Source organism: Balaenoptera physalus (assembly GCF_965194825.1).
Source record: "Balaenoptera physalus genome assembly, chromosome: 20".
NCBI lineage: Eukaryota > Metazoa > Chordata > Mammalia > Artiodactyla > Balaenopteridae > Balaenoptera > Balaenoptera physalus.
Window position 1 is genome coordinate 53,884,268 of NC_138901.1, and position 27,567 is coordinate 53,911,834.

Here is a 27,567-nt window from a genome sequence, read left to right on the forward strand (position 1 = left end):
ATGAGGGGGACAAAGCCGGGCCCTAGACCACAGACCTGTTGCTCAGAGCGGTGCAGGGGGGTAGGGTGACAACGAAGAGATGTCAAATACAGAAAGAGTGTCTTTATTATGAAAAAGCAGTGTTATCTAGGAAAGTCATACACTGGTTTGTTTCGAATAAAATGACAAAGCAGATTTCTTAAATAATTTACAAAGGTCAGAAATTGCTATTGAACAGGGCTACCTCTCCCTGAACGCCCACGGTGCCCTGTGCTGAGAATGTAAATCGGTACCTGTGGACTCAGGGTCTTGGGGCCTGGAACTCTCTCCCATCCCTTCTTCCGGGGCTCTGCTGTGGGCAGCAGGGCTAGAATCTGGGTTCCCAAGAGCCACTGCGCTGGTGACACAGGAGGTGACTCTTTGCAGACCCTACTCCTGGGTACACAGCTCGGAGCTCTCAGATATTACCTTGTGCTTGCACTTCACGTTACAAGTGAAGCAGCTGTAAAGCTCACACGTGGGATGAGTTTCTAAGCCCCAAAGGGGAGTAGAATGAACAGTTCCCCCCGCCTCTCCGAGGTCTCCCCGAGTCACTCGCAGACTGCGGCAAGTGGTCGCTGGCTGGCGGGGACGTGGCTGGAGCAGGAGAGCAGAGACCCCCGAGCAGCCTCCAAGCTAACAAGCAGGCCCTTGTTAGTCTGGTCCTTGTTTGCAGCGGCCCAGGGGCACTGCCAGCTCCCGGGTCCTCCAGGAACTCCCGGGAGGCGCGGATCCTGGGTGTGCGGGCATGGTGGTCAGCTATGGCTTGCTTCCTGCAAGACAGAGCTCCCTTCATGCCCCTCACAGTGCTGAAGCCAGGGGAGGCGGGGACACCATAGACTGCCCCCCGAAATGAGGTGCTGGAAGGTGGCTGCGGCTGCCTGGGGCCCAGGTATGCTCTGCTCCATCAGTGATGGGCCCAGTGAGGTCAGCAGCTCCGGCTCCGAGCAGCTCAGAAGACTTGCACCTTCCTGCTCTGTGGGGCCCATTGGCTCTGTGGCTTTTTCCAGAAAAGACTCAGTTCTTTAACATGCCTCCAAGTATGTCTACGGGCTCGTGCAGGAGGAGGAGGAGGAGGAGGAGGAGGAGGAGGAGGGGGAGGAGGAGGAGGAGGAGGAGGAGGAGGGGGAGGAGGAGGAGGAGGAGGGGGAGGAGGAGGAGGAGGGGGAGGAGGAGGAGGAGGGGGAGGAGGGGGAGGAGGAGGGGAGGAGGAGGGGGAGGAGGAGGAGGAGGGGGAGGAGGAGGAGGAGGGGGAGGAGGGGGAGGAGGAGGGGGAGGAGGGGGAGGAGGAGGAGGAGGAGGAGGGGGAGGAGGAGGAGGAGGAGGGGGAGGAGGAGGAGGAGGGGGAGGGGGAAGACACAGAGAAAGCTGCTTAGGAGGAGGGCATTACCTGCAGGATGCTGTCTTCAGTCATGAATGAGAGAAACAGTCATGTCGCCACTAGAGGTGGGAAAGCAGGAGGGACAGATGCCACTGGGTGCCGCAGGCTTTGAGGGACCCTCCCCGCCTGAGCTAGACAAGAGCAGACCTGGCAACGTGGCAGGACGTGGCCCACTCAGCATGTAGTCAGAGCCGGCAGGCCCCGCCTCAGAGGCCGTCACAGCCACGTACAAACGGCCCCCAGTTAGGGCAGCTCCAGGCCCAGGCCCTGCCCCCGGGATGGTGTCCTAAGCAGACAGACCAGGCATTTCACAGCAGCCAGGATGCTTTCCCCAGTTCCATGGGCGGGCAGGGCTGAGAGGAGCCATGGGGAGTGGCAGAGGAAGGGCGGGTCTTTCAGGAACCAGGGACCTGGCCACACGTGATGGACAAATGTGGGGGACCAAGGCCCAGGGGGCCACATACATGCAGGGTATGTCCTTAACCACCACCCCAGTCTAGGTCTTTCATCAAGGAGGAGACCAAGGCATGTTGCAGAGGAGACAGAGGCTCAGAGAGGGAGAGGGCCGACCAGGGTCACACAGCAGGGCAGAGCCAGAGCCTGCCTAAAAAAAAGTGGCTGGCTCAAGGCGGACCCTCCCGGCCATGTCCCTTTGAAGCATGGTATGCCAGCTCACCTCTCCTCGGCTATGATGGCCTCATCCAGCTCTTGGGACAGCTTCTGGAGATGCTGGATTCCTGCCCCCATGGGCTCTAGGTCACTGTCAGACTCGCTGAATGGAAGGAAAAGCCACACTATCAGTCACTAGTTGGAAACCTGTGACAGGAGCCCTTCCCATCCAGCACCGGGCCTGGTGTATGGGCCCAAATGACCCACACGGGCTGGGAACGTGTCACCGCAGACCCCCATTCCAGGAAGTGACATCAGAGCAGCTTGGAGCAGATGGCAGAGAAAAGCTGGATCAAGGCCCACAAGGTCAAGGGCAGGTGATCTTGTAGACAGGTGAGCCTCAGCCCTCCGGATGGCTTCAGAACTTGCTTTTGGGCTCCCCGGAGGCTCGGGCGACTGTGATCCTCCCAGAGTTAAGCTCGTCTCTTCCTTTGGCAGACGGGGAAACTAAGGCCCTGAAGGACCTCCCCAGATCCCCCACTAGCAGGGCGCAGAGCTGGGCCACAGCACGGATGTGATTCCGCTCAGGGTGTCCCTGGCTCCAGGTAGCCCCAGGAGGTGTCCCAGGGCCCAGTTAGTGTTTGCGGGGCAGGCACTACCGCACGTACCTGGGGGAGCAGAGGGGCTCTGCTGAGGAGTAGGGGCTCCGGAAGGCAGCCTCCCTCCTGGACCGCCGCCGAGGGTGGGCATGCGGGCCCATCGGGGTGGAGAGGCGGTGCTGCTCCCTCTCCCGGGGGTCCAGGGCTGGGCGGGCAGGGGCAGCCACTGATAGCCGGGCGCTCCTCTGGCTCAGGCTGCGAGCGGGGGGGCCGCTGCCCTTCTGTGCCCCTCTCTTCCTCCTCCTGGCTTTCACCTGGGTTTCCACCAGCCACTTGGTGCCACTTTGGCAGGACTCCTGGATTCTCTGCGACAGGTACACGGAAAGGTCAGCACGGACAAGCCAAGAGTGAGCTACCCCCGAGTCCCCAGGCCATGCCCCCAACACTTCGGCGCACCAGCTGGTCCTACAAATCCAGGCAGCTTTTAGTCTCAGGGTGAGGGTTGCAGATGAGTCCACGTGGAATGGGTCCACGGCAAGCAGCCAGCTCAGGGCCCCCGGGGGTGAGTGCGTGGTCAGCAGCAGAACCACGCTGGCTCATGGAGTCTGCGTTTGGTCTAAGTCCAAACCCTCTTTCGGGACAGACTGACCCAGACTCAAAGGGGAGGCCCAGAGGAGACCAGGCCTACCCACAGGATACCGTGAAGTAAGTTCTCTCCCGGCTTCTGGTCTCCCTCACTCTAATCTACCGTCCACACTGTTGCACACAGACCCTTCTCAGGGACTGACATTTGGCTCAGAGACTTCTCCTCAAAGGGTCCAGAAATGCTTCCCTCTCCCAAACCTTCAGATTCCCACTCAGACAGCAAGGAGATGCTCTGCCCACCCCCAGTTCTCTCCTTGGAGGCCTGTCCACTCTCACAGCTCCTGTCCTTCCTAGGTGACGCCTCCCCACACCTCCAGCTCTAGGTTTGGAGACACAGCCACATGGGAGGCCCAGGGACCTGTCACCCCCAGCACACATGGCCTCTTCCTGCCCACACCTCTCATCTGATACCAAATCCTCTCAAAGCTACCTTCTGAGCAGTTCTTGAAGTTGCTCACTCCTCTGCAAGGCCAGACCCCCCAGACCCCCCTCAGAGGCGAATCTTCTTCTAACCCCCTTTTCATCAAGTAGCTAAAGAACAAGTTCTAAGATGCTAATCGGACCCAATTTCCACCATGGTGCAAATTCTTCCCACTGGTTCCCAGGGCTCCCAATAGCTCTTGGGAGCATCTAAACATGTTTGGCACACCGAACCCCCTCTCACGTCCCACGTTGCTCTGTGTCCTCCGGCCACACATAGACTAAGTTCCTGCCAGTTCTCTTCAGCATCTTGCCCTCCCTCAGCCCTGGGTCTGGACTATTTCACCTGCCTTGTACACTCCTCATACTTCCCCCTTTCCTGGGCGAATTCCACGGAATCATCTCCTCCGGGAAGCCTTCACTGACTAAGCTTCTTTTTGGTGTTCCCCCACCATTAGCCCCTTGAATGTAATTTCCTATCACAATACAGCTCTATCATCTTGTCTTATGAGGCTCTGTTTCCTCACAACACTGCTTTCATTCACTCATTCAGCTATCTGTTGAGCACCTGCTATGTGCCAGGAACTATCTGGAGTGCTGGGGACACAGCAATGAACAAATCAAAGGCCCTGTCTTCACAGAGTCTATATTCTTGGGGGCTCCTTGGGGGCAGCTATTATCCAGCATCAAGAAAGCCCTCCATACCTGGACACGTTCGACATTACCTGGGACACGGCACCCAAGGCGCTCTTAGCTGAGCGAGCTGCAGCCTGGAGGCCGGGCTGTCCTGGCTCTGGGGTTTCCAGGCGTTTCCAGGAGGGGCCCGCCCTGAGGTTCAGGCTGACTGCTCTCAGGGGCAGCCTCCTTTGGAACTGTCTGCACAGGGAGTCCAGGGCCCCGCTGGAGCTGTCTGGGTGGCCAACTGCAGGCTGTAGGGCCTCGCTCTCCTCCAGCTGCTCCTGGCTCTGTAGGGACCTCCGACGCGTGGAGGTCCCCACGGCCGGCCACCGAGAAGCCATCTGCCTGGCCGAGAGTCTGTTCTGCCCAGCAGACCCTGGAGAGGAGATCAAAGGGAGGTCAGCAAGGCGTGCCCCCGCAGTCCCATCCGCAGGCTTCAAAGACACCCTGAGTACCGGGGGAAGAGATGGGATGGGGGCCCGTGGGGTGGGGCACTTGGCAACTGTGGGTGCAGGAAGGAGGATGCTTCCTGGAAGAGGGGTCAGCAAGGCCCAGAGAGGGTAGAGGCTGAACAAGGCCGGTCAGCAAGGTGTCCCGTGCTGCAAGTGTCTGAAACAAGCTGTCTTTTCATCCCAGCCTCCTTTCCGTTATCTGCCTCAGGCGGAGAGGGAGGCAGTCAGGACTGGCCGGCCGCCACCGAGCCTCAGCACTTGGTCCAGGGCAGGACCAGCGGCTCTTTCACGGGTTCGCCCTGACCCCACGCGCTCTGGCGGGCTGACCAGACACCCCAATGTCCATCCGGCTATACCCAGAAGCCCCACATACCGTGTCCGTCCTAACGGGAGGTCCCCCCTCCCCACCTCCCGTCCCTTCTGAACAGAGGCCCTACCACGCCCCGGCCCGCACTCACCCAACAGCGCCCAACGCTAACCAGACGCCGAGCACAGCTGCTCCTCACCCATCCAGACGATTTGAAACATCGCGTGGATCCGCCCCCTGGCCCTGTCCTCACAGCTGATTGGCTCCGTCCCCGCCTCTCTGCCTCGTCGGGGATCCCATTGGCTCCTGCGCCCGCGGCTGTGAATCTTGCCTCGGATTGGCCCGGCCTTCCCCATTCATGCCTCTGGATGTCTGGCGGGCCGGGAGCCGCGCGTTGAGGCCTCTTTGTATTCTGGGGTCCCGCCCGCTCAGCTTGCGGAATCCTTCTCCCGCGCCGGCTCAGCCCCGGCGCCACCTCCTGACGCTCGGCCCCCGGTCGCTGGGCTCCCTCCTTAACTACAAAGGGTTCTGGCTGGTCTGACAGGGCGGGGCGGAGGCGGGGTCCCGAGCTCCTAGGGGCCCCTCCCATCCTGCTTGGAGGTCTCAGTGGTTTGGTAAGAAAGAGCCTGGGCTGGGGGAGCTCGGAGCCTTGGGTTCCTGTGGAAGTTTTGTTTCAAACTTCCCTCGTGACCCTGTGCCTTCCGGAGACTGACCCTCTGTCCCCCAAACTTGCCACTCGCGCTGACCCCCAGGAAAGTCCATCCTGGAAGAGGGGACAGATTGGGTGCACCTCCCCTCCTCCTCCAAGTACGCTCCCCGCCCCGTCCCCTCTATCCAGCTGAGTGCCTCCCTCCCTCCCTTTAGCATCCAAACTAAAAAATCCACCGTTTAGAAAGCCTCGTCCCCCCTCCACCTCAAAGCAGTATTAGCCATGCTCCCCCTTCCGTTTCCTTGCTGCCGTCCTCACCTAAAACCCTCCACCCCCCACCCCGAGTTTCGACTGATGGGCCCCTTGAAGCTCAGTCCTTAACCCTATTCTTCACCTCTGGGTGATCTCACCCACACCCTTGCGAAGGGACCCTCCCCATGGGAGGAGAACGATTAATACGAGGCACTTACTATACACCAGGTACTGGTGTTCCAAGCACTTTACAGGAGGAACTCATGAGCCCCTCATTGCAGCCAAGGACTAGATGAGGAAACGGAGGCGTAGGGAGGTCAGGTGAGGCCCCAATTTCCCCCGGTTAGTATGCAGCAAGGATTCAAACTCAGTCTGGGACCAGGGTCCATGAGCCTCACCAGCGTACCACACTGCATCTCCTCAGCCTGCACCTCTCCCCGGCAGGTGTATCCAACCCTGGTCTCTCCCGGCCCCCCTTCTCCTTCCCCATGTCCCCTCATGTGTCTTTCCAAATACCTACTTGTGTCTTGATAGATTCAGCACTGTGCTAACAACGGTCCACAAAGGTCAACAAAACGGATGCATTCCTTACCTCCAGGAGCTCAGCTCTAGTGTGTGGGGAGAAACGGACATGAATAAATTAAATAACCAGTAATCGATTCATCAAAGAAAATTATGACACAAAAATTATGTCACTTAAAGCTGAGGCCTAGAAAATGAGTTCACCAAGCAAAGAATGTGTGTGTTTGTGTGTGTTTGAGTGTGTATGTGGGGAGGTGGGAGGCAGGGGAGGGGGGGTTCTTCTTGCACAAGGAACATCATGTCTGGGGGCCCAGGACCCAGGTGAGACCCCCAGCACACACACATATGTGTAACTAAAACAAAAGTTTCCTGAAACGATACTTGACTATGTGTGAGGTGCTTTGACATATTTTCTATTTCATTAAAAAAAAAAAAAAATCCTGGTGACAGCTCGCTAAGTTTATGTTACAATGGCTCTCTAAGAGTTGTGAGCTGCGGTTTGAAAAACGCTGCTCCGTTTTGCCTGCTCAACTTCTTCCCCTAGCTGAGTTGTTTCCCAAGCGTTTGTTCCCACACTTCTTGTATGCTTGTTGGATTTATTATTGTAATTAGGGAATTTAATTCGTGTCCTCTACCAATGAAATACGAGGGGGGAAAGCAAGAGTTATTATTTTTCTGGAAACTAAGTTGAACATGTGGGAAAGACTCAGGGAATATGACACACGTAGAAACAAATCCTCCCAAATTGGTTGTCGCGTTGCCATTGTCCATCCGTGCCCGTCTGCCTGTCGCAGTGCCTGGCTCGTACACCACGGGCATCTATACAATAGCTTATATGCGTGAAGCCCTTACCATGTGTCTGCTAAGTGCATTTCCTTTCTTTAATCTTCCTTAATCTTCACAGCAACGCTATGAAGCAGGTACTATTTTTATTCCCATTACGGATGACAAAACTGAGATTCAGACGGGTGAGGTGTCTTGCCCAAGATGGAACAGAGGGTCGGAGCTGGAACTTAAACCCTGAAGGTCTGACTCTGAAACCTGAATTCTTACCCTTAGATTCCACGGCCTCATCAAGCATCAGGAACGAGGGGTTGAATGCACGCTGAGGCCCTCCCTGCTTGAAGCTTTCAGCCCGCCTCCCTCAGCTCTGTGACTGGAAGGGCAGGTGAAGGAGAGCGGTCTCCATGGCAACAAGAGGAGGAAGAAACAATTTCTTCTGAACGAGGAGCCTCTCTATGGGCCTCCTGTGGAGGGTGGAGCAAGGTGGTGGGAAGGAAAATGTACGGAGGTGAGCAGGCTCCCAGCGGAGGGGTGGTGGGTACAGGGGCTCCTGGTCCTCCTTGTAAGGAGGAAAAACCAGTCCGTGGTTCCAGGCTGAGGCTTTCTGGGTCCAGCTCCATCCTTGCCTCTGTTGGGGAGGAGGTTGGAGGAGGAGAAGGAGCTCCAGCCCTGCCCTGACCTGAAGGCTCCCTGTCCAACAGAAAACTTCCACCAGTTACCTTGACCTCATGGAACTGCCAGTGTGATGGAAGAAGCAGACATTAAACTGTGCAAAATGTCATGAATGTGAGGTGCTAGGGGATGATGAGAGGGTGTAAAAGGAATGGGGAACCCAATGGAGCTGGGGGGTCGGGGCAGGCTTCCCTTAGCATATGATGTTTTAGCTGATGAGTTAGGGGGACAAAGCCGAAGAGGATTTCCAATAGAGGGATCTGCAAAGGCCGATGTTGGGAGGCCAGAGCTCCATCAAGTTCCAGGAGCAGAGGAAGGCTGAGCGAGATGGAGAGGCCAGGAGCCGGATGGCAAGAGGCAGGGCTTGAAGGACCCCATCAGCCAGGGAAGGAGCTTAGAATTTATCCTGATGGCGGTGGGAAGCCTTTGTTGAATTTTCAGAGGGGACTGAGGTTATTAGAATTGCATTTTTATGAAGTCCATTAGGAGGTTAGTTTGTGGGCCAAACAGTGGCTGGGGGTCCCTCTGGAGGCTGTGGCCTGAGCACCTCATTTTTCTCAGCAGTGAAACTGAAACTTCCGGCCTCAGCTTCAACACCCCCTTCTGCTTGTACCCCTCACCCTTGCCAACCATGGGCCAAATTTGTCAGTTCAACCCCTAGGTATTTCTGCAATCCATGTGCACCTTTCGTTCTTTTTTTCTTTTTTTTTGGCCACACCATGTGGCATGTGGGATCTTACATCCCTGACCAGGGATTGAACCCACGTCCCTCCCCTACAGTGGGAGCGTGGGGTCCTAACCACTGGACCGCAGGGAAGTCCCCATGTGTGTGCCTTTCGACTTTCTGCAAAGGGAAGCAATTGAAACAGAGGGAGAGTTTTGAGCAAGGTGAGACCCAATTAGAACTTTTTCTTCCATTGTGAATGATATCATGGACAGAAAAATGCCTAAAACGTAAAGGCTAGTAGCATGAATACTTATAAAGCCAACACCCATGTAGCCATCACCTGGGTGAAGAAACAGAATATTGCCAGGACCCCAGAAGCAACCACTACCCCTGCTCTTGTCCTCCCTCCCTTGACTTTTATGGGAATCGCTCTGATTTTTCTTTGTAGTTTTACCATCTAAGTATCCATCTTACCTCCTACGCATGCAGACTGCTCTAGGTTGCTATGTGGCTGCAGAAAGAATGGAACAGAAAAGGAGGACCTCTGTAAACCCCCTCCACCTTATCCCCTGTCCCCAGAGAGAGGTGGAGCTGGGCCCACAGTGGGGAGGTTCTGAGCACTCAGGGAGGGGTCTTGGAGGGGTGATTGAGCTGCTCCAGTCTGGGTTACTGGGTTTGTGGCCCAGAGCAGTTGGCCCAGGCTTGGCCCTGCTGTACGCCAGTGGTTCCTCATGGGAGTCAAAACTTTTAGGGATGCTGGGTTTGGGGGTCCCACTCACTTTTCAGGGAAACTTCTCAATTTCACAGAGAGGGAGGCAGGAGAGGTCGATTTTCCCATTTCAGTTGGGAAAGTGGAGATAGGGTGAGAGATACCCAAAGCCACAAGGTCAGGAAATAAGAGGTGGGCTCAGCCCTTTGAACGCAGCTCTCCTGGGCTCCTGGTGCCGTGTTCCCGTCTCTCCCTGTGGCAGGGTCCTGTGCTCAGAATCCTTATCACCCTCAAGGCTTGAGGGAGCCGAGGCATGAGAACTTGAATTGGCCACAAGGTGGCGCCAAACACCACATCTTCACATCATTTTTCACTTTAAAACCCCAAATGCCCAGAATAAGCTCTGCCTGGGTGCCAGGGCACAGGGATGAGAGCCCGCAAAGGGGACGGGAGAGCTCACTGTCCTCAGCCAGACCTTGTAGGGGAGACAGGAGCAGGGCTGGTGGGGGTTCCTCAGCTTTCTCCAAACGTGCTCCTCTTCTCTTACTCCGTCTAGCGCTCTCCCAAGCCAGAAACCTGCGGGCAGATCTTGGGGAGGAGATAGTGGGACACAGAAAAGAGGGAAGCAGGACTGCACCCAGGCCTGGGCTCCAAAGGGACTAAGAGTCTGAGACCAGGACCAGCGCCCCAGGACCAGGCAGGGCAAAGGGGGCTTCCGGTGCCCCCTCCTTTCCTCCTTCAGTGGCCTGAGGCCTCTCTCCTGCTGCTACTCCTCATCCACTGTCTTCTTCTTCTTCTTCTTCTTTTTTTTTTTTTTAATATTTATTTATTTGGCTGCGCAGGGTCTTAGTTGCAGCACGCGGATCTTTGTTGCCGCGTGTGGGATGTTCTTTGCGGTGTGCGTGATCTAGTTCCTTGACCAGGGATTGAACCCGGGCCCCCTGCACTGGGAGCCCGGATTCTTAACCACTGGACCACCAGGGAAGTCCCCTCCTGTCTACTTTAAGAAAGCTCCAGCTGTCTTCCCTCCTCCTTAGGGTGGGCTAGAACAGAAGCAGAGGACGGGGCAGCGGCCAGCCTGCCGGGAGTGGCCTCACCTTATCCCTCGCATTCACACCCAACCCCCGCTCCGCCCACCCCCGCCCTTCCCCCGCTCAGCCACCTAAGTGCCTTCCTCTAGGCAGATTATCTCAGCTGGGCTGGACGTCACCCCGCACCTGGAGCCATGGACGCCGCTCTGCTCCTCAACGTGGAAGGGATCAAGAAAACCATTCTGCATGGGGGCACGGGGGAGCTCCCAAACTTCATCACCGGAGCCCGAGTGAGTGGGGCCCGCCCCCCCCCCCCCCCAGACCAGTTAAAAGCCCCCATGGCAGCCTTCTGCATTCCAGCTTGGCCACAGGGCACTGCAAACAGCCTTCGTCAGCTTTGCCAACAAATGGCCAGGAGGTCCTTGCTGGAATTATCAACCGCCCCTCCCCTTCCCTCTGCCCCAGGCATCTGGGTAGCTCTGAAGTGGTGCCCATTCACGGGGTGTTTTTGATACTTTGCAAATTAAACTTCAATTAAACTTCAGCGTGGAGTGCGGGTGGGGCTTTGGGAGTTTTCTGAAGTCCCAAATGCTGAGGGAGAAGGGAGGGCCTTCAGGGCTCAGGGTGTTTGTCCGGGAATCTCTGGTGGGCTCCTAGATGGATGATGGATGTGTCTGGGTCTGCGGCCTCAGATCTAGGGCGTGTTTAAGGAAGGACTTCCTGACCTGCAGAGCTGTCGAGAGTGGGATGGGGTCCTTTAGGAGGGAGTGGGGGAGTGCAGGCTGGCGGGGGATGCCCTAAGGTCTGATTGGGGCTGGGAGAGGACAGCCCAGGGGGTCGGTGATAGGGGTGGCTTCTGCTGGGCCTCGGGAGGTATGTCTAGACCAGGGTCTGCTCTCTTGGTGACCAGGTGACCTTTCATTTCCGAACCCTGAAATGTGATGAGGAGCGGACGGTGATAGATGACAGCAAGCAGGTGGGCCATCCCATGCACATCATCATCGGCAACATGTTCAAGCTGGAGGTCTGGGAGATCCTGCTGACGTCCATGCGGGTCAGTGAGGTGGCCGAGTTCTGGTGTGACACCATCGTAAGTAGGCCTCGCCCATCCGCTTTGCAGGGCTGCTGTGTTTCAGGGAAGAGAGGGTGAAACAAAACTCTGGAGAGAGAACCCTGCCTGCTCCTTCTCAGCTACGGTAGCGATGAAGATGGATTCCCCCAAAAGAATAGGTGTTGCTAAAGTGACGATCGATGTCAAGGCTGGCTGGTGGGATGTGGGTGCAGGGCCCACCTCACAGCCCTCACTTTTGGGAAGGATTATTGGATTCTGCGTGGATGCCCAGATTCATTATGTCACCAGGAGCCACTGACTTTTTGAAAAAGCAATTTGAGAGCGAAAGAGAGACCGGAATTTGAACTCTGCTCATTTATTAGCTGTATGACCCTGGGGAAGTCCCTTTTCCCTACTAGCGTTCCATTTCCTCATCTATAAATTAACAAATTCCCATGTTAAGCGGCTGTTGTGGGGATTACCTGATCTGATGCATACTAAGGCAAATCATGGGACAGGGCAATTGAGAAGTGGGAGCTTATTATTTTGAGCTAGAAGCACTCTAGAGACTAACTTTCTTGATTTACTGATGAGGAAGTATAAGACTCAGAGAAGGAGGACTTCCCTGGTGGTCCGGTGGTTAAGGCTCTGCACTCCCAATGCAGGGGGGTGCCTGGGTTCAATCCTTGGTCAGGGAACTAGATGCCACATGCCACAACTAAAGTTCTCACGTGCCACAACTAAGACCCAGTGCAACCAAATAAATAAATAAATATTTAAAAAAAAAAGACTCAGAGAAGGAAAGTAACTTGCTCTGGGTCAAAGAAGCTAAGGGATAGGATCAGGGATGGATCCCTGGTCCCCTCCTTATGCACTGTTTCCGGTTACAATGTCTAATAGAGCCAGGCTGCAACGCCATCCTCTACCCCAGGGGATCCTAGCCAATGTGTTATTCATTTCTTCATTCACTTAGCAAATATTAGTTGAGCATCTTTTCTTTGTACCAGTCCTTATGTTACTCTTTATCCTGATGTTTTAATTTTTTAAAAGATGTTTTATTTTTAACAAGTTGAGTCTTCAGAAAATCGGCTTCTTTGTGGTTTCAATTAGTTTAAAATGGTATCTATTGACTTTGCTTATAGGGCTCCTGTACTTTTTCAGACCCAGATGTGCCCGTAATTTAGGCCATATGTTAGACAAAGCTTGGTCACCAACAAGGGCCCCTTCTCCATAGGATGCATATTTGCTACTGTAGGAGTGCTGAGTGCATAAAAGGCTGTCAAATTCTTTGATGGGTTGATTGATTTGTTGTTTGCAAAACCATAAGCTGCGGTTATTCCCGTAATGTGGGCATGGTTCTTGGTTTCCTGTGGACTCTGTGTTCTTTTGATCACATTAGTGGTCACATGAGTGCACTGCCCATCTCACAGGCTGATAATTTTTATGCCACGATGATTACTGGTTTTTCCAATAGTCCCCCTCATCTCCCCCCAGCTCACAGCTGCTATGATTGCACATGCACACACACACACACACACACACACACTTTCCAGAGTCATTTACCCACCTATGCATCCATGTTTTATCCATCCTTCTATCCCCACACTTAGGCATCAATTCATCCATCCTTCCCTTCAACCAGATTTATTCATAATCCATTCTTCCACCACTAAGCATCCACCTGTCATCTATCTGTAGGTCTATTTATCTGAAAACATTCAGTGCACCAGGTTTGGCCTGTGCTAGGTGTTAGAGGCTAAACAGGCAAAGTCCCCATCCCTGAAGGAACTTGAATTGTGGAGGAGGAGCAGACACCTAAGCAATTACAATGCAGGGCAGGTAGCACCACGATATAAATGAGTGAGGACAGATTGGTATAGAGCCACAGGAGGGGAGCACACTGGAATTTTTTCAAGAAGATGACATTGAGCTGGGTGTTGAAGGATGAATAGGAGTTCACCAGGCCTAGAAGTGGGAAGAGAGGTAGCATCCAGGCCAGGGAGTATGAAGAGGCAGGGGCCGTCAGGGGCTCTGGGAGCTTCTGCCCTGAAATGCACTACCACCCCCTCTACCCAGGGAGCACACTGGTCTCTACGAGGAATTTTCTGTTGGTGCCCAGTCTAGTGAGGCCAGGGGTTGCAAACTCAAATACCACAAGGGCCAGGGCCCCTGGGTGACTGAAGGTCATCTGCTCCATCCACAGGGGGCAGCTGCTCCTCAGCTCCAACGGGATGGCTGCTGTGTGAAAGGGGCAGGTCGGGTGTGGCTGGATAGTCTGAGTTTTAGAGACAAACCAGAGATTTTCATTAGTCCATGAGTTCTCTCAATGCTTAAGTGTTGGCAACTAATTACGTGAAGGATAAAACAAAACGAATCTGGGAGCTGAATGTGGCCTCCAGGATGCCAGTTTGCAATTTCCAGATAGATAGAGCCCCTCAGACAGAAACAGGCTGTGGCCTTGAAGCCCCAGAGAGGGGCAGTGGTCCTGGAGTTCCTCTGCCCAGTCTCAGCGGAGGTGCTGCAGAGGTGGGTGCGGGGCCCTGGAGTTCTGCTCCTTCTTCTGGCCTGTATCCTTCTTCTTGGGACTTCTGCCCACTCCCGGTGGCATCCTACAGTCCACCGTGCCAACCAGCATCCCTGGTAGCGCTAGGGTGGCAGGTGGCTAATGGGACAAGGCATTGGTCTGAGGTCATGTCCAAGCAGCCTCCCATTCCTGGGGTCAGCAGCTCAGCACTGACTTTCTGGGAGGCAGGGGTCTGCGAGCTGGGGCTGCTACGTGAGGGCCAGGAGTGCGCCCTCCCCCCAGCAAGCTGTTCCCGGGGGGGCCCCTCCCTCTCTTCATCCAGCTTTAATCTCAACAGGCTTAACTGCCATCTGGTCACCCAGCTCACAAAGAAGCCGAAGGTACTCCGGGCTAATGCTGGCTGGTGGAGGCAGGGAGGGGGTGGCCTTCAGCCCCCTGCTGGTGGCTTGGGGACCAAGCGGAACCACTCCTGCCCCTTCACTTTCCCAGTGGTGTGTCTTTACTGGAGTTGCGGGCAGGAGCCTGAGACGGGCCATCTCAGAACCCAGCCCCTGGAGAGCGGTTCTCAGAGCTCGTCTGTGGGGCATCCCAGCTCACAGATGGGGCAGCTGAGGCCTAAGATGGCCTAAAATGCCACAGGCCTTGCCTGAGGCCAAGCAGCTGATTTCCCTAGCCTTCTTCCACACTGAGGGTGGCCACCCCAGCTCCTGGTGCTGGGGGAAGCTGTGGTGAGCTGGCCCTATATCTGCGCCATCTCATTTATTTAACCCCTACACCAGCCTCACTATCAGGTAGGTGCAACCCAGGGGATGGGAGCTCAGGGGGCTGCAGTGACCTGGACTCACTGCCAGTCAGCAGCACCATCAGGACACCAACCCGGCCCTCGTGGGCCCAGAGCCCTGCTCCTTCCACAGCTCTCCATGCTCCCGTCCCTGCGGGGTCACAGGCTTCATGGACTGAGGGTCTCCTTGGGAGAGAAACCCGTTAGAGTCGACCGCAAGGGCCAGCAAGAGGTAGCATAGCATTGCGGCTAAAGCATGGTCCCCGGAGCTGGGTTTGAATCCTGACTCTCGTTTCCTAGCTGTGTGACCTTAAGCAAATCACTTAACCTCTCTGGGCTCTAGTTCCCACATCTCTAAAATGGGGAGAATAGTAGCGCCTCCCTCGTTGGGTCACCTTAAGGATTAAAGGAGCTAATAGGTGTAGCGCGCTCTCCCTGGCACACAGGTAACCACAGTGATTAGTGGGGGTACGCTGGGGTGATGAGTAGTAACAGCCATGGGGCAGGTGTAGGGAGAGAGCAGGAGTCCTGCTCTGGGGGGGCCCCAGAGTGGGGCTCTCTGTGGTCCAGCTGGCTCTGAGCAGACAGCCTGATGCCATCCGCCCAATTTTCCCCACAGCACACAGGGGTCTACCCTATCCTGTCCCGGAGCCTGCGGCAGATGGCGGAGGGCAAGGACCCCACTGAGTGGCACGTGCACACGTGTGGGTTGGCCAACATGTTCGCCTACCACACACTGGGCTACGAGGACCTGGATGAGCTGCAGAAGGAGCCGCAGCCACTGATCTTCGTAATAGAGCTGCTGCAGGTGTGACCCTGGGGCATGGGAGGCGGGGTAGGTACTGTCCCAGCATCGAAGAGCAACAGGGGTCAGTGGGCATCAAGGGGAGCCCAGCCCCACGGGTCACTGGACATCACCCAGTTCCTCTTTAGAGAACGATAAAGGGTTCATAAACCACAGGGGAACTGGAATTGGACCCCTCCCCCCCCCCCAAAAAACGGTACTTTGCCTTTTCCAAGGGAAAAGCCCTTTTGGGACTAATTTTTAAAAATGTTATTTTCTTCTTGGAGGCATTTTATTTCTATTGGTTATCTACTTCCCTTTTTTTCCCAAAAGTCTAGAATTACATCCTCAGCCCCAGTCCCTATGGTTTGTGGGTTCCGATCTCATTCTCCAGTAGTGGGAGAGGCTGCACGGAACCATCCACAGTCTCTCCCCCAGACCCCAGAATGACTGATGGCCCTTGTCTGTGGGGTGGTGGGAGAGGGTCAAACCAGGGCAGGACTCAGCTAATGGCCAAGGCTGAGGCTCAGCCTGAGGGTTACATGGGTGAGTGCAAATAAATAAGAACTGTGTCATCAAGGGGCCTGCTTGAACAGTTGTGCGGCTTGTGCACTGCAAGAGGGCATTCCTTCTAAGGTGCTCATTAGAGACATTATATATTTGTGCTTTTATAATAATATTTTTCCAACAGATTCCAACAGATTCCAACAGGCAATAAAGTGTCCTGTTCTAATGAAATGAGTATCATGGCAATTTTCTGAATATTAGAAGTAAAGTGTTGACAAAGGAGTACCTTTTCTTAATTTACACAAAGGCTCTGATCTAGGGTAAGGCCCTGGGTGGGGGGCTTGTTGCTTCCTTCCCCCGTTTGTATGTATTTGGCCAGCAAGCATGATTCGGCCCGCCATCTTCACTGTGGAAAATGAAGAAATGACTTCAGCAAGATGTGCTGGGTCCACTTTCTCTGGTCCACTTTCTCTGGTCCCCTGCAAGGGAAAGGGCCTGCCCTGCTGGGCTTCGAGCACTCGGGGTCCCTGCCTTACTGACCTGCAGCTCTTGGGGCAGGTGGAGGCCCCCAGCCAGTACCAGAGGGAGACCTGGAACCTGAGTAAAGATGAGAAGATGCAGGCGGTGCCCATCCTCCATGGAGAAGGAAACCGGCTCTTCAAGCTGGGCCGCTACGAGGAGGCTTCTACCAAGTACCAGGAAGCCATCGTCTGCCTGAGGAACCTGCAGACCAAGGTGCGAGGCTGCCCGCCAGGGGGTTGGGAAGCGGGGTGCATGTGGGGGGAGCAGCCCTGCACTGGCCCTGCGCGCGGGGGGAGAGGGGTGGGGGCAGGGCAGCCGCAGACCTTTCTTCACCGGGCAGGAGAAACCCTGGGAGGTGCAGTGGCTGAAGCTGGAGAAGATGATCAACACCCTGATTCTGAACTACTGCCAATGTCTGCTGAAGAAGGGGGAGTACTACGAGGTGCTGGAGCACACCAGTGACATCCTCCGGCACCACCCAGGTGGGTGGCGTGAAGCTGGTCCGGGGTTGGGGGGGAGGGGCGCCCAATCCCGCCCAGGGGCCCGGAGTCACGTGCACAGACCTCCGTGGCCTTCTCTTCTGACCCTGTCAGGGCATCAAAACTTGCCTCCACGCAGCAGGGTTTTCCCAAGCCTATAACGATACCACAGGTAATGATTGGGCTGTACTTACTGTGGGAGGTATTTTATTTTAAGGTGCATTAGGGCAAAATATAAGCAGTTCACCAAACCTGTGTGGAGCGGTAAACGGGTTTTAAAAATGGGGGCAATCAATACAGAGAACAATATTAAGTACATTCTAGGATCCGTGATGCGCGGATATGGCGATACTTGTGAAGACGATGTTTGAAGAACGTTACATCACTTACTCTGCGTCACACGCTAAATTCTCTGCATTTATCATTTCATTTAGTCCTTATAGTGACCGTAAGGGACAGGTGCAGGGATTGGGCCTGGAGCTTGCACCATTAGGGGCGCTTCTGTAAGAAAAGAATAGAAAGTTGTGAATGTAAAATTAGTTGCAGGGCCTTGGAAGGGTCCGCGGAAGGGAGGGAAGTAGGTACTGCGATTATTATCGTCTGTATTTTATAGTGGAGGAGACGGGCTCTGGAGGTACAGAGAGGTTAAGGATCAGGGTCAAGGTTAAGGATCAGGGTCAAGGTTAAGGGTTGTGTCAGCTGGCCAAGCCCCGCCGGGCGCGGGGTCGGAGCTGCCTCTGGGGCTGGGTGGCGGGTCCAGCTGGATCTTCCCCGCAGGCATCGCGAAGGCCTACTACGTGCGGGCCCGGGCTCACGCCGAGGTGTGGAATGAGGCAGAGGCCAAGGCGGACCTGGAGAAAGTGCTGGAGCTGGAGCCGTCCATGCGGAAGGTGGTGCGCAGGGAGCTGAGGCTGCTGGAGAACCGCCTGGAGGAGAAACGCGAGGAAGAGCGCCTGCGCTGCCGGAACATGCTGGGCTAGTGCGCAGGCGCCAGGCCACCCGCTTCCGGCCCCCGCCTCCATCGGCCCCTCCCTCACCCTCCCCAGCCCGCCGCCCCTTCGCCGCGCACTGACCCCTCCGCCCCAGCCGGACAGCAGGGCACTGGGCAGCTAGCAGATGGCCTGGCCGTTTCTGGTTCAGTTGGCCAGGAGTTTGGTGTCACTTTTTAAACTTTTAATTTTAAAAGTCAAAATAATGCATGTGTCGACTGAAAAAGTAATGCACAACCTAGAGGTTGAGAATTACGTTTTATTCAGCGGACTTTCTGAGGACTCCCGCCCCAGAAGACAGCCTGTCAGATAGCCCTGAGGGACTGCTCCGAAGAGGTAAGGAAGGAGCCAGGCTGTACAGGAGTTCTTGTAACAAAGACCAGATAGTCGGAACTTCAAAAGGTTACCGTTAATGAAAGAAAATCAGACACCTCAAGTTAATGAGTTTATTAGCACTTTTCTTGGTATGGAAAGATGCAAGAGTCTGGGCTCCTTGAAAACATTCCTTTGAGATACACCTTAACTATTATATGTAGGCTCAATATCCTGCTTTTCTCCATCCTGAATCCTCTCAGGGTGCACATTGTGGGTGGCTGCAACATCCTTTGTTTACTAACGTGGCAAGCAACGTTTTTTATTTATACATGCCAGGGTTAACAAACCCCCCCCCCCAAAAACCCCAAAGGGCACAGAAGAGCTTATGGATAAAAATGAAGTTTCCTGCCTTACCTCTCCCATCCCTTAGCCTAGAGCTAGCAGTTTTAATGGACCCTGTTTTTTACTCTTTTGATAGTTTTCTCTATCTCCATATGTTTAAATCAGCTTCCCCACGTGTGCTTTTTACCCCACGTCATTGAAAAGTGAGAATTAAATGCTTTGATGCTTTCTGATCCCTTCCTTCCCTCCCCTTCTCCTAATTTCAGATAGTTACATTGCTGGTTCTTTGCTTGGTTATTTTTGTAACTTGGTATTTATTCTTCACCTAGAGCTCTCTGCTGGGCCGCAGGGACTCTCTTCTGTGTAGGATGAGGGTGTCAGCATTGGGACCTCCCCTCTCGTCTCCCACTTCTTCCTCCCTAACCGGTTTGATGTACCTTTACTCTCCCATCATCCTGGCTGTTAACGTCTGTGCTCTGTCGGTCACCAAAATGAAGTCTTCTATGCTTTGTCCGTCGGTTGACTCTAAAACTGAAAAGTCAATAGATGTCATTTACCTGAATATGGCCGTGTAGTGTGATTGCAATTTTCTGTGGTTCTAAATTCATGACCCCTGGACCACCAGGATGAGGATATTCCTGGCTACTGGAGTGGCAGCGTCTATTTTAACATGGGATTTTTTTCACCCCCTTCTTCTTCCCTTTTGTGGCACTAGGAGATTTGAGGTTTAAGTCCTCAGACCGTGGAGGAAAGAGGGTTGATTTTTGGTTGAATCAGCCTCGGTGTCTGATGGGCTGCCAGGTATACTGTCAGAGGACCAGGTGGAGATTTTAAAGGAAGTCCAAGGAAGGGGACATTATGACCTGCAGAAGACGGAAGGGAGGAATGTCCTGAGGCCAGAAAGAAGGCTCTGAGCTAGAGAAGGAGGAGCAGGGTGGAGGCTGTGGGATGAGAGCAGAGGGGACCTTCACCTGCTCCTGGCTGCCCTGAAAACAGGCCTGGGTGGTGTCTGGACAGCCAGAGTCTCAGGGGCAGCTCAGAAGCAGATGAAGAGCCCGGCAAATGGCATTATTTGAGGACAGGAACTGTGGTCTGCAAGCTTCCCAGCCTCCACTGTCCTGTCCATATTCTGTGTGCAGCGTCCCCACTACTTCCCCTTTTCCTGGGGACAGTGAAGATCTCACTTCATTTGTGGTCCCCCCAGCGGGATTGATGCCTGAATGTATCCCAGGACCCTGTGTGGTCCTGTCCAGTGCATCCTGGGTGGAAGGCTCCCCTCCTGAGGCCCCAGGACATTTGCAAGCCCAAGAACAAAGAGGAGTAGGGGCCCGGACCCCCGTGAAGTGTGGTGGGAGACACCCTGGCATTAGTAGTTGAGGAGGTGTTGAACTCAAACAACTGGAGACCCCCCCCCCATCCCACCCCCGCCAAACTGCAGCAGCCATTTGAGACATTTGTATTACAAAAGCCCTGGGAATTCTTTCTCACATGGCATCCAGTGGATTAAAATCAAGCCACATTTTGGTTCATGGCTTTCTAGGCCAGCTTTCCCCCAACCTCATCTGCACCCAGCATTTCTAATTGCCTGTCTTTTCTTTTTAAATGGGGGACACAAATCATAATGTGCCTTTGACATACCCTCAGCTTCTTAATCATGGTTTTTGCACGGTCTCTCTTTTCCTTCCTGGTCCAGCCTTCTTGGTCTTCTCAGTGGACTCCCTCCTGCTAATTTTTGCCTTGTCAAGCACGCTCTTTGTGTGCTTCTCGTGTGAATTCGTGTGTGTGCGTGCGTGTGCATGTGTGTGTGAGAGAGAGAGAACAAGGACACACCATCCTCTTGTTACTGTCATCCAAAGGCAGCGAATGGGACATCACCACTTTTCAGAATTCACGGCATCTCATACTTCATCTCACTAGTGCCGGGGGAGGTGGAATGCAGAGATGGGGAGAGCTGACTCTGGGCCCCACAGCAGGCAGCCTCCCCAGCCAGGCCTCTGGTCCTTGCACTGGCTTCCTTGTGTCTCCAAGGAGGTCTTGGCTGGCCAGGTCTAGGCCGGTGCATGCAGGAAGTAGCAGGGGCATCTCCTGAGGGTCCCTTTTGACTGTTTCCAAGGGATCTATCTAGCAGGAAGCCTTTGTTTTTGAGCGGCCAGCAGGGGGCAGCAGAGAACAAGCAGATTGTAGTTCCTGGTCCAGGAGCTGGACTTGGCCGGGAAAGCTTTGGGCTCTGGAGGTGACGGCTCTCCAGGGGCCCTGACCACCCCGACTCCTACAGGGTCAGGCTGACTGGCGACAGGGGGGAGGTGTTCAGAACCATGGAATCAGCATGCCAGCAGACTAGGGCCTCAGTCTCATCCCCTTGTACAGATGGGGAAACTGAGGCTCAGAGAAGGCCAGTAACTTTCTAGATGCCACTCCAAAGCTGGGGTAGACGGGGATTAGCATCCAGGTTTCCAGGGTTCTGGGCTGGGCCTTTTTGTTCTACATTGTGTTGCCTCCGTCACCGGACAGTCCATACAGGGGTATGATGTTTTTTTAAAAAACGAAAGGAGACAAATATGAAACTTCTATTAGAGAGCAACCCAGAGCACGTCTATAGGCTTAGTTTGGGAGCAGTTAGAGGGGTAAACGTGAGCGGGGCTTGTGTGGGCCTCACAGCCCCTGTTACTGGACGAGTTCTTATGCCTGACACACAGGGAGGCCAAACAGACCGAAACGTTGGAGTTTGGAGCAGAGAAAGATTTATTGCAGAGCCACAGAAGGAGTCGGGTGGCTCGTGCTCCCAAAAAACCCCGAACCCCCCAGAGGGTTTCAGCAAAGCAAGGTGACAGAGGGGTGTTGTTGCTCGCTGCAAACTTCTCGGTGCCAGAATCCTCTGTTGTTGCAGCTCTCTCCTTAGGTCAGGTTGCGATGTTCCTGTAAACCTCCAACAAGATGAGTGTTATTCTCTGTTCTGCAACTTTTTATCTCTGTATGAATGCAAAAGTGTTATACCCTTAAAGGTCAGAGCCTTGAGAATGGGCTATCCTGTATATTTCAGGCTATAGGCAACATTCTTAGCTGGAAGCAAAAGCAACAGAACACAAAGGTTAAAGTGAAAGAAACATCTAGTACCAATTGTTCTTCCCTATTACTCCCCCTCTGGCCTGGCCCCTCTGAGAATCATTACTGCTTAACCAAGGCATTTGTTCCCATGTCTGAGCCACCCTCCTGACCTCTGTCTAGTGGGGTTTACGTGACACAACACCAGAGAGTGATTTGGGAGGGTGGCAGGGGGCTGGGGACCAGACAGGGGGACCCCCTTGGGTACTATGCAAGTGTATTAGGTTTCTAGTGCTGCTGTAGCTAATTACCACAAACTTAATGGCTTAAAACAGCACAAATTTATTCCATTACAATTCTGGAGGTCAGAAGTCCCCAAATGGGTCACTAGGCTTGTTTCCTTTTTGGAGGCTCCAGGAGAGAATCCGTTTCCTTACTCATTCCAGCTTCTAGAAGCCCTTGCATGCCTTGGCTTGTGGCCCCATCCTCTGTCTCCAAAGCCAGCGGAGCAGCATCTTCCACTCCGTCTCTGTTCCTCGCCTTCCGTCATCACGTCCCCTCTGTGGTGACCCCCTTCCCTCCCTCTTATAAGCACCCTTGTGGATACATTGGGCCCACCTGGATAAGGCAAGATGGTCTCCCCATCTCCAGACCCTTAACTTAAGCACACGTGCAAAGTCCCTGCTACCACGAAGGTAACCTATTCACAAGTTCTGGAGATTAGATTGTGGGCACCTTTGGGGGCCATTATAGAGCTTACCACAGCCAGCTGGTTTCTTTTTGTCCCCAGATCTGTTCTCTGGCCTGCTCTGTCCCCTGAGAGGCTCAACATGCTGATGTGTCCCAGCTCCCAGGCCCTCCAGCCTCCAGTTGGGTTTGGCCAACAGGAGGTACCAGCAGGAGATCAGTGTGGGAGGAGAGTAAGGCTGGGTCTCTGTTTCTCCCACTCCCTTCTCGCTGGGCTGTGGTTTTGCCGTGTCTGTGCTCTTTGTCCTGTGGTCACAATTGGGGTCAGGGAGCCCTTCTAGGCCACAGCTCTCCCTGCTCCCCAGAGCAGCAGCCCCTCCCCTGGTCCTTCACCCCCACCCGTCCCCCAAGGTGCCCCTCATTCTTTGCTGGTTCCCCCAACCCCACCTGCACCTTCATTCAGCTCTCTGCAGTGGCACCTTCAACTGTGCCCCCTGTTCTCTGCCAGGATGCTGCTGGTCAGGCATCAAGTCTCCTCCAGACTGGAAGGAGGGAAGGAAAGCTGAGAGGTAGAGAAGCATGTGCAGTGTCACCCAGCTAGTCAGGGGCAGGGGCGGAATTTGAACTCCGACCCAGATGAATGGGGGCTAGAGTCAGCATTTTCCTGCCCCACTGGGCACGGCCCCCTCTCAGGAGGTGAGGACCCCTTCAGTGGCAGAACCCTCGCCATGAGAGGGGCTCAGCTAGACGGGGCATCTGAGGGTTTGGTGCGTGTCCCGAAGTTGGCGGCATGGCAAAGGGCTATAGCGTGTGCCCAGTTGCTGCTTGTCACAGGCCAAGCCACCTCCTCATACAGAAATGGCCAGGCGACCTCAGTCAGATGCATTTAGCCAAGAGTTCAACCTTCAACAGCGCGGGCTCCGCTGGAGGCTTGGCGTGAGCCCGGGGACGAATCAGCGCCCCTTTTTGAGTGCCTTTTCCCTTGCTTCACGGTGGGCAGTGTAGGTGCCATTTGGCAGACGAGCCTCAGCTCTGGGGAGGATGCCGCTTGCCCGGGTAACACAGCTGGACTCAGTAAGTGGCAGCGGTGCGGATAACCCAAACTGAAGAGCAGAGCTGGCATTTCTTTTAATCTCCTGCAAAGCTGTTGCTCCTGTGGGGCCCAGGCAGCAGGTGAGCGTGGAGAGGGCTGGGGAGCGAGGGGCCACCTGGGCCTTCCCTGGCTCCTGATTTCCCCTGAATAATAGATGCTTCATGGAAAGTGCTGGAGCCCTGGCTTCCCCATGACCACCGTCTGCGTGATGACAGCCTGGCAGCCCAGGTTTGAGTCCTCGGATAGCCACCATCTGGCTGCCTGCCCTTCCCTCTTCCTCCCTGGGTTTCCCATGTCTTGTACCAGAGACTCTGTCTTGAACTTCACCTTGATTGATCGGCCTGCGAATGAGGGACCACCTTGGCGGCCTCCAAGTACCTGCTGTTTGGGGGGAGGCTGCCCCCTGCACAGCCTTTTCCCCCATCCCTCCGCTCTCAGGGCTTTCAAGGAAAGGTTAGGTATGGCCCCATTCTTACGTATGGCCATTTCGCGTGTGCAGAGCTCCTGGCCTAATTACAATTGCTCCGTTACTTCAGGTATTCTCATTAGCGTGAGAATCCGACGAACGAAGAACCTCACCTTTCCTCCTGCCTCCGATAAAAATACCATTTGAAGATGCAATGGAGCATTTGTCTCTCCTCAGCGGTCTTGAGGCTGGCAGCTTTTACTGAGTGCGACGGTCTCTGGAGGGCAGAGAAATTTCTCCTGCTCTGTTCTCTGCCACATCCCCAGTAGCTAGAATAATGCCTGCCCCATACCACGGGTTCAGAAATACCTGCTGGTCATGAGCCAACATAGTCCATTTCTTTATGAAAAACACATCTTGATTCCTACATGTGTAAGGACCCTCAGAAAGTATCTAACAGCTTATTTTGCAGATGGAGACGCTAAGGGCCAGCGATGAGAAGGGACACGTCCAAAGTCACAGCAGTGAGTCTATGACGGATCCAGGGCTGGGATGAAATGCGTTGCCAGCATTTTCTCCACCACTTACAATTTGTGGCTCTGTTTGCATCCCTACATTTTCTTTCTGCCTCACCAATTTTTTTTTTTCTCTACTCTTTGGTGGCATGATGGGATTCCCCCCTCTTTTTAAACCTCCACCCACGCTCTGTTCTTCTCCTGAATGTCTTACGAGGCCCCTGGTTTGCCTGCCTCCTGGCTGACAGGCTCAGCGATCCCAGGCCCCCAGCTGGGGCTGCCCGTGGGTCTCACCTCCCCAGCCTGCATTACGAAGGAAGGACAGAGACCTACGTTCTGCAGAGCTGGTTGCCCAGGGCGGGCTGCGACCACAGCCAGGCTGCCAGTTCCTTGATGAGTTAGGAGAGAGACACCCAGAGACAGAGGCAGAGGGATCTCTCTCCAGGTGGTTACAGGTTAGCAGCATAACTGGGGACCAGTTGGCAGCCTGTTGCCCCCCCTGTGGCCTGAGAAGTAGGGAAGCAAGTTGGTGAGGGAGAGAGGAATGAGACAGATGTATAGAGAGGAGAGAGAGGGGGAGAAAGGAAGAGTAGGAAGATCAGAGGGAGAGGAAGAGGGAGAAAGAAGGAGGAAGAAGAGAGAATTTTTAAGATCTGATTCCCCGTGTGCAACACCCGTGTATCCTAATAATAAGTCAGACCTTCTGCAGAAGCTGTCAAAACGCCTTAACTAGACCCTCCTAAAGGAAGAGTTGGATGGGATCAGGCGGCAGACAAATGCCCAGTTCACTGAGGTCTGCTGCAGAATGACCTTGAGTCTGAGGCACAGGCTTCCCTTCCCCTCTGAGCGCAGGCAGGAGGGGGTGAGAGTAGCTCTGTCCAATAGGAAGATAATACAGGTCACGAAGGTAGCTTACGATTTTCTAGTAGCCATGTTAAAAAAAATAAAAAAGGAAATAGGTGGCGTTAATTTTAACCCCATCTGTCAAGAATGTTATCATATTATCATTCATGAGACACTTTGCACTCTTGATTCTCACACTAAGTCTTTGAAGTATAGTTGATGCTTCCAGCACGTCCCAGTTCAGACCAGCTGAACTCCAGGTGCTCAGTCATCACAGGGGATAGTGGCTACTGTATTGACAGTGAATATACACCACCTTCTGTTCCGACCCTGGACACCGTAAATTCATTTTACTCATTCTTGAGCTTCATAGAAACATGACCCAACAGTATTCTCCCCTGTGTTCTCTCACTGCAACAGTGCACTGCCCAGTGCGTTCATCTAGCGGCGTGTTCCGGGAGGTTTTGGCCGGGGGCACCGATCGTAGTTTCGGTGGGGGCTGGGGAGACAGACAACAAACCAAAAAAGGCCACAATCACTATCATCCAGTTGTGATGAGGGCTCTATGACAGGCTGGGGGGCTGCCACTCACAGTTGTGCAGGTTGTGCATTGCACAATTCCAGGGGGCCCCCGTTTTCCTCACTGTCATCTTGGATATGTGCAGTTATTGTAGATCCCCAGTAGATGGCAGGAAAATGTCTTAAGGAAAGGGTAGCTTTTCTTTCTTTGTTTTTTTTTTGTTTATTTATTTATTTATGGCTGTGTTGGGTCTTCGTTTCTGTGCGAGGGCTTTCTCTAGTTGCGGCAAGTGGGGGCCACTCTTCATTGCGGTGCGCGGGCCTCTCACTATCGCGTCCTCTCTTGTTGCGGAGCACAGGCTCCAGACGCGCAGGCTCAGTAGTTGTGGCTCACGGGCCTAGTTGCTCCGCAGCATGTGGGATCCTCCCAGACCAGGGCTCGAACCCGTGTCCCCTGCATTGGCAGGCAGACTCTCAACCACTGCGCCACCAGGGAAGCCCCAAGGGTAGCTTTTCTTAATCTGCACAGTTGCCTTCTTGGCTAGTGCCAGGCTGCATGTTTCAGCTAAGTTGGCCTGTGAATGTTAGTTTCTGAGGGCAGGGCCTGAGCATGTCCCCAGCTGGTACTATGGGCAGTAGCAGTTGGCCAGAGCCAGGCTAGGAGGGGCAGCCGATGCCTGGGACCCTGGGCTTTCTTCTCCATCCAGCACAATCTCATCCTTGAAGGGTGTGGTGTGTGTGGGGCACGTAGCCAGGGCTGGGATTGGTGGTTAAGACAGGAGGAGGGGTGGTGGCCTCTGAGTTGATCGCCTCTGCACACTGGCTCCTATTAGATCATTCAAGGCATTCCCCTCCCCCCCCCCACCGCCAGGAAGCTCTGGAAGGATTTCCACCCTCCATGCCCCAGATCCGAGTCTGTCTTGCTGGGGTTCTGATCTGAGGGTTAAGGGTGAGTCTCATTTTCCCGCCGCACTGCGGGCGTCCTGCTCTTTCTCAGGACTCACGCGCGGCCCCCGCCTCGTGTACGGTGTGTGAGCCGACGTCGATTTCCTCCAGGTCTCCCTGGGGTGCTGGAGAGCCTCTCTGTCTCTTCCCATCTGTCCCCACCTCTGCTCCCCGCGCTCCGCCCCGGAAGCTGATCTGTATGGACGTGTCTCCCTCTGGCTTCAGTTGGGTTCTTGGCAACTTCTTCTCCAGAGGAGAGTGAGGTCAGGGTTTTGTTTCCTCTGCTTGCTTTCTTGGGGGGAGGCTTCCTGGCCGGGCTGATTAAAGGTCACACCTTCTTCAGGGCAGCCCTCCGCCCCCATCCCTCACTGTATTAGTCGCCCATGGCTGCTGTAGGAAATCGCCACACATTTGGTGGCTTAAAACAACACAAATCGTACAGTTCTAGAGGTCAGAAGTCCGAAATGAGTCTCAGGGAACTAAAGTCAAGGTGTCAACAGGGTTGTGTTCCTTCCGGAAGCTCTGGGGGCAGAATTCCTTCCTTCCCTCTTCCAGCTTCTCCGCCTGCCTGCCTTCCTTGGCTCGTGGCTCCACAGCCCTCCACCCCTGCTTCTGTCATCACATCTTCTTCTCCGATTCTCTTCTTTCTCTTATAAGGACCTTTGTGATTACACTGGGCCACCCCAGTCACTCTGGATCATCTCCCCACCTCAAGATCACGTTTGCAAAGTCCCCTTTTTCCATGTAGGGCAACTCATTCCCAGGCTTTGGGATTTATTAGGACCTGGACAGGTCCTAATACAGGTTTCACTGTATCCTGCCCTCGCTT

At 54.4% G+C, this 27,567-nt stretch overlaps 2 protein-coding genes across 6 annotated transcripts in view; one reads left to right on the top strand and one right to left on the bottom strand.

The window, feature by feature from the left end:
- Window positions 1-82: 82 nt before the first annotated feature.
- Window positions 83-5,620, bottom strand: PIMREG (PICALM interacting mitotic regulator; the record flags this gene model as incomplete). 5 transcript variants are annotated; one of them, XM_082443918.1, is made up of 5 exons in its annotated part: window positions 5,261-5,620; window positions 4,398-4,726; window positions 2,677-2,972; window positions 2,076-2,171; window positions 83-1,064 (listed from the first exon to the last, which is right to left on the bottom strand). In XM_082443918.1, the coding sequence occupies exons 2-5, from the start codon at window positions 4,689-4,691 to the stop codon at window positions 971-973; spliced, it is 780 nt and encodes a 259-aa protein (XP_082300044.1). In that variant the 5' UTR covers window positions 4,692-4,726; window positions 5,261-5,620. The 5 variants fall into 5 exon arrangements, with proteins under 5 accessions (XP_082300044.1, XP_082300043.1, XP_082300041.1 ...); XM_082443917.1 differs by lacking the exon at window positions 5,261-5,620 and adding an exon at window positions 1,409-1,458 and having other exon boundaries at window positions 83-752; XM_082443915.1 differs by lacking the exon at window positions 5,261-5,620 and adding an exon at window positions 1,409-1,458 and having other exon boundaries at window positions 83-791.
- A 323-nt stretch (window positions 5,621-5,943) lies between these two features.
- AIPL1 (AIP like 1 HSP90 co-chaperone) overlaps window positions 5,944-27,567 on the top strand; it is a 214,354-nt gene continuing 192,730 nt past the window's right edge. Inside the window, exons 1-7 of the mRNA XM_082443914.1 lie at window positions 5,944-7,823; window positions 10,544-10,684; window positions 11,305-11,484; window positions 15,370-15,558; window positions 16,600-16,776; window positions 16,904-17,045; window positions 17,820-20,438. Coding sequence (XP_082300040.1) covers window positions 10,589-10,684; window positions 11,305-11,484; window positions 15,370-15,558; window positions 16,600-16,776; window positions 16,904-17,045; window positions 17,820-18,022 — 987 coding nt within the window. The 5' untranslated portion in view covers window positions 5,944-7,823; window positions 10,544-10,588 and the 3' untranslated portion in view covers window positions 18,023-20,438. Of the gene's footprint in view, window positions 7,824-10,543; window positions 10,685-11,304; window positions 11,485-15,369; window positions 15,559-16,599; window positions 16,777-16,903; window positions 17,046-17,819 lie in introns of the transcript that reaches the window.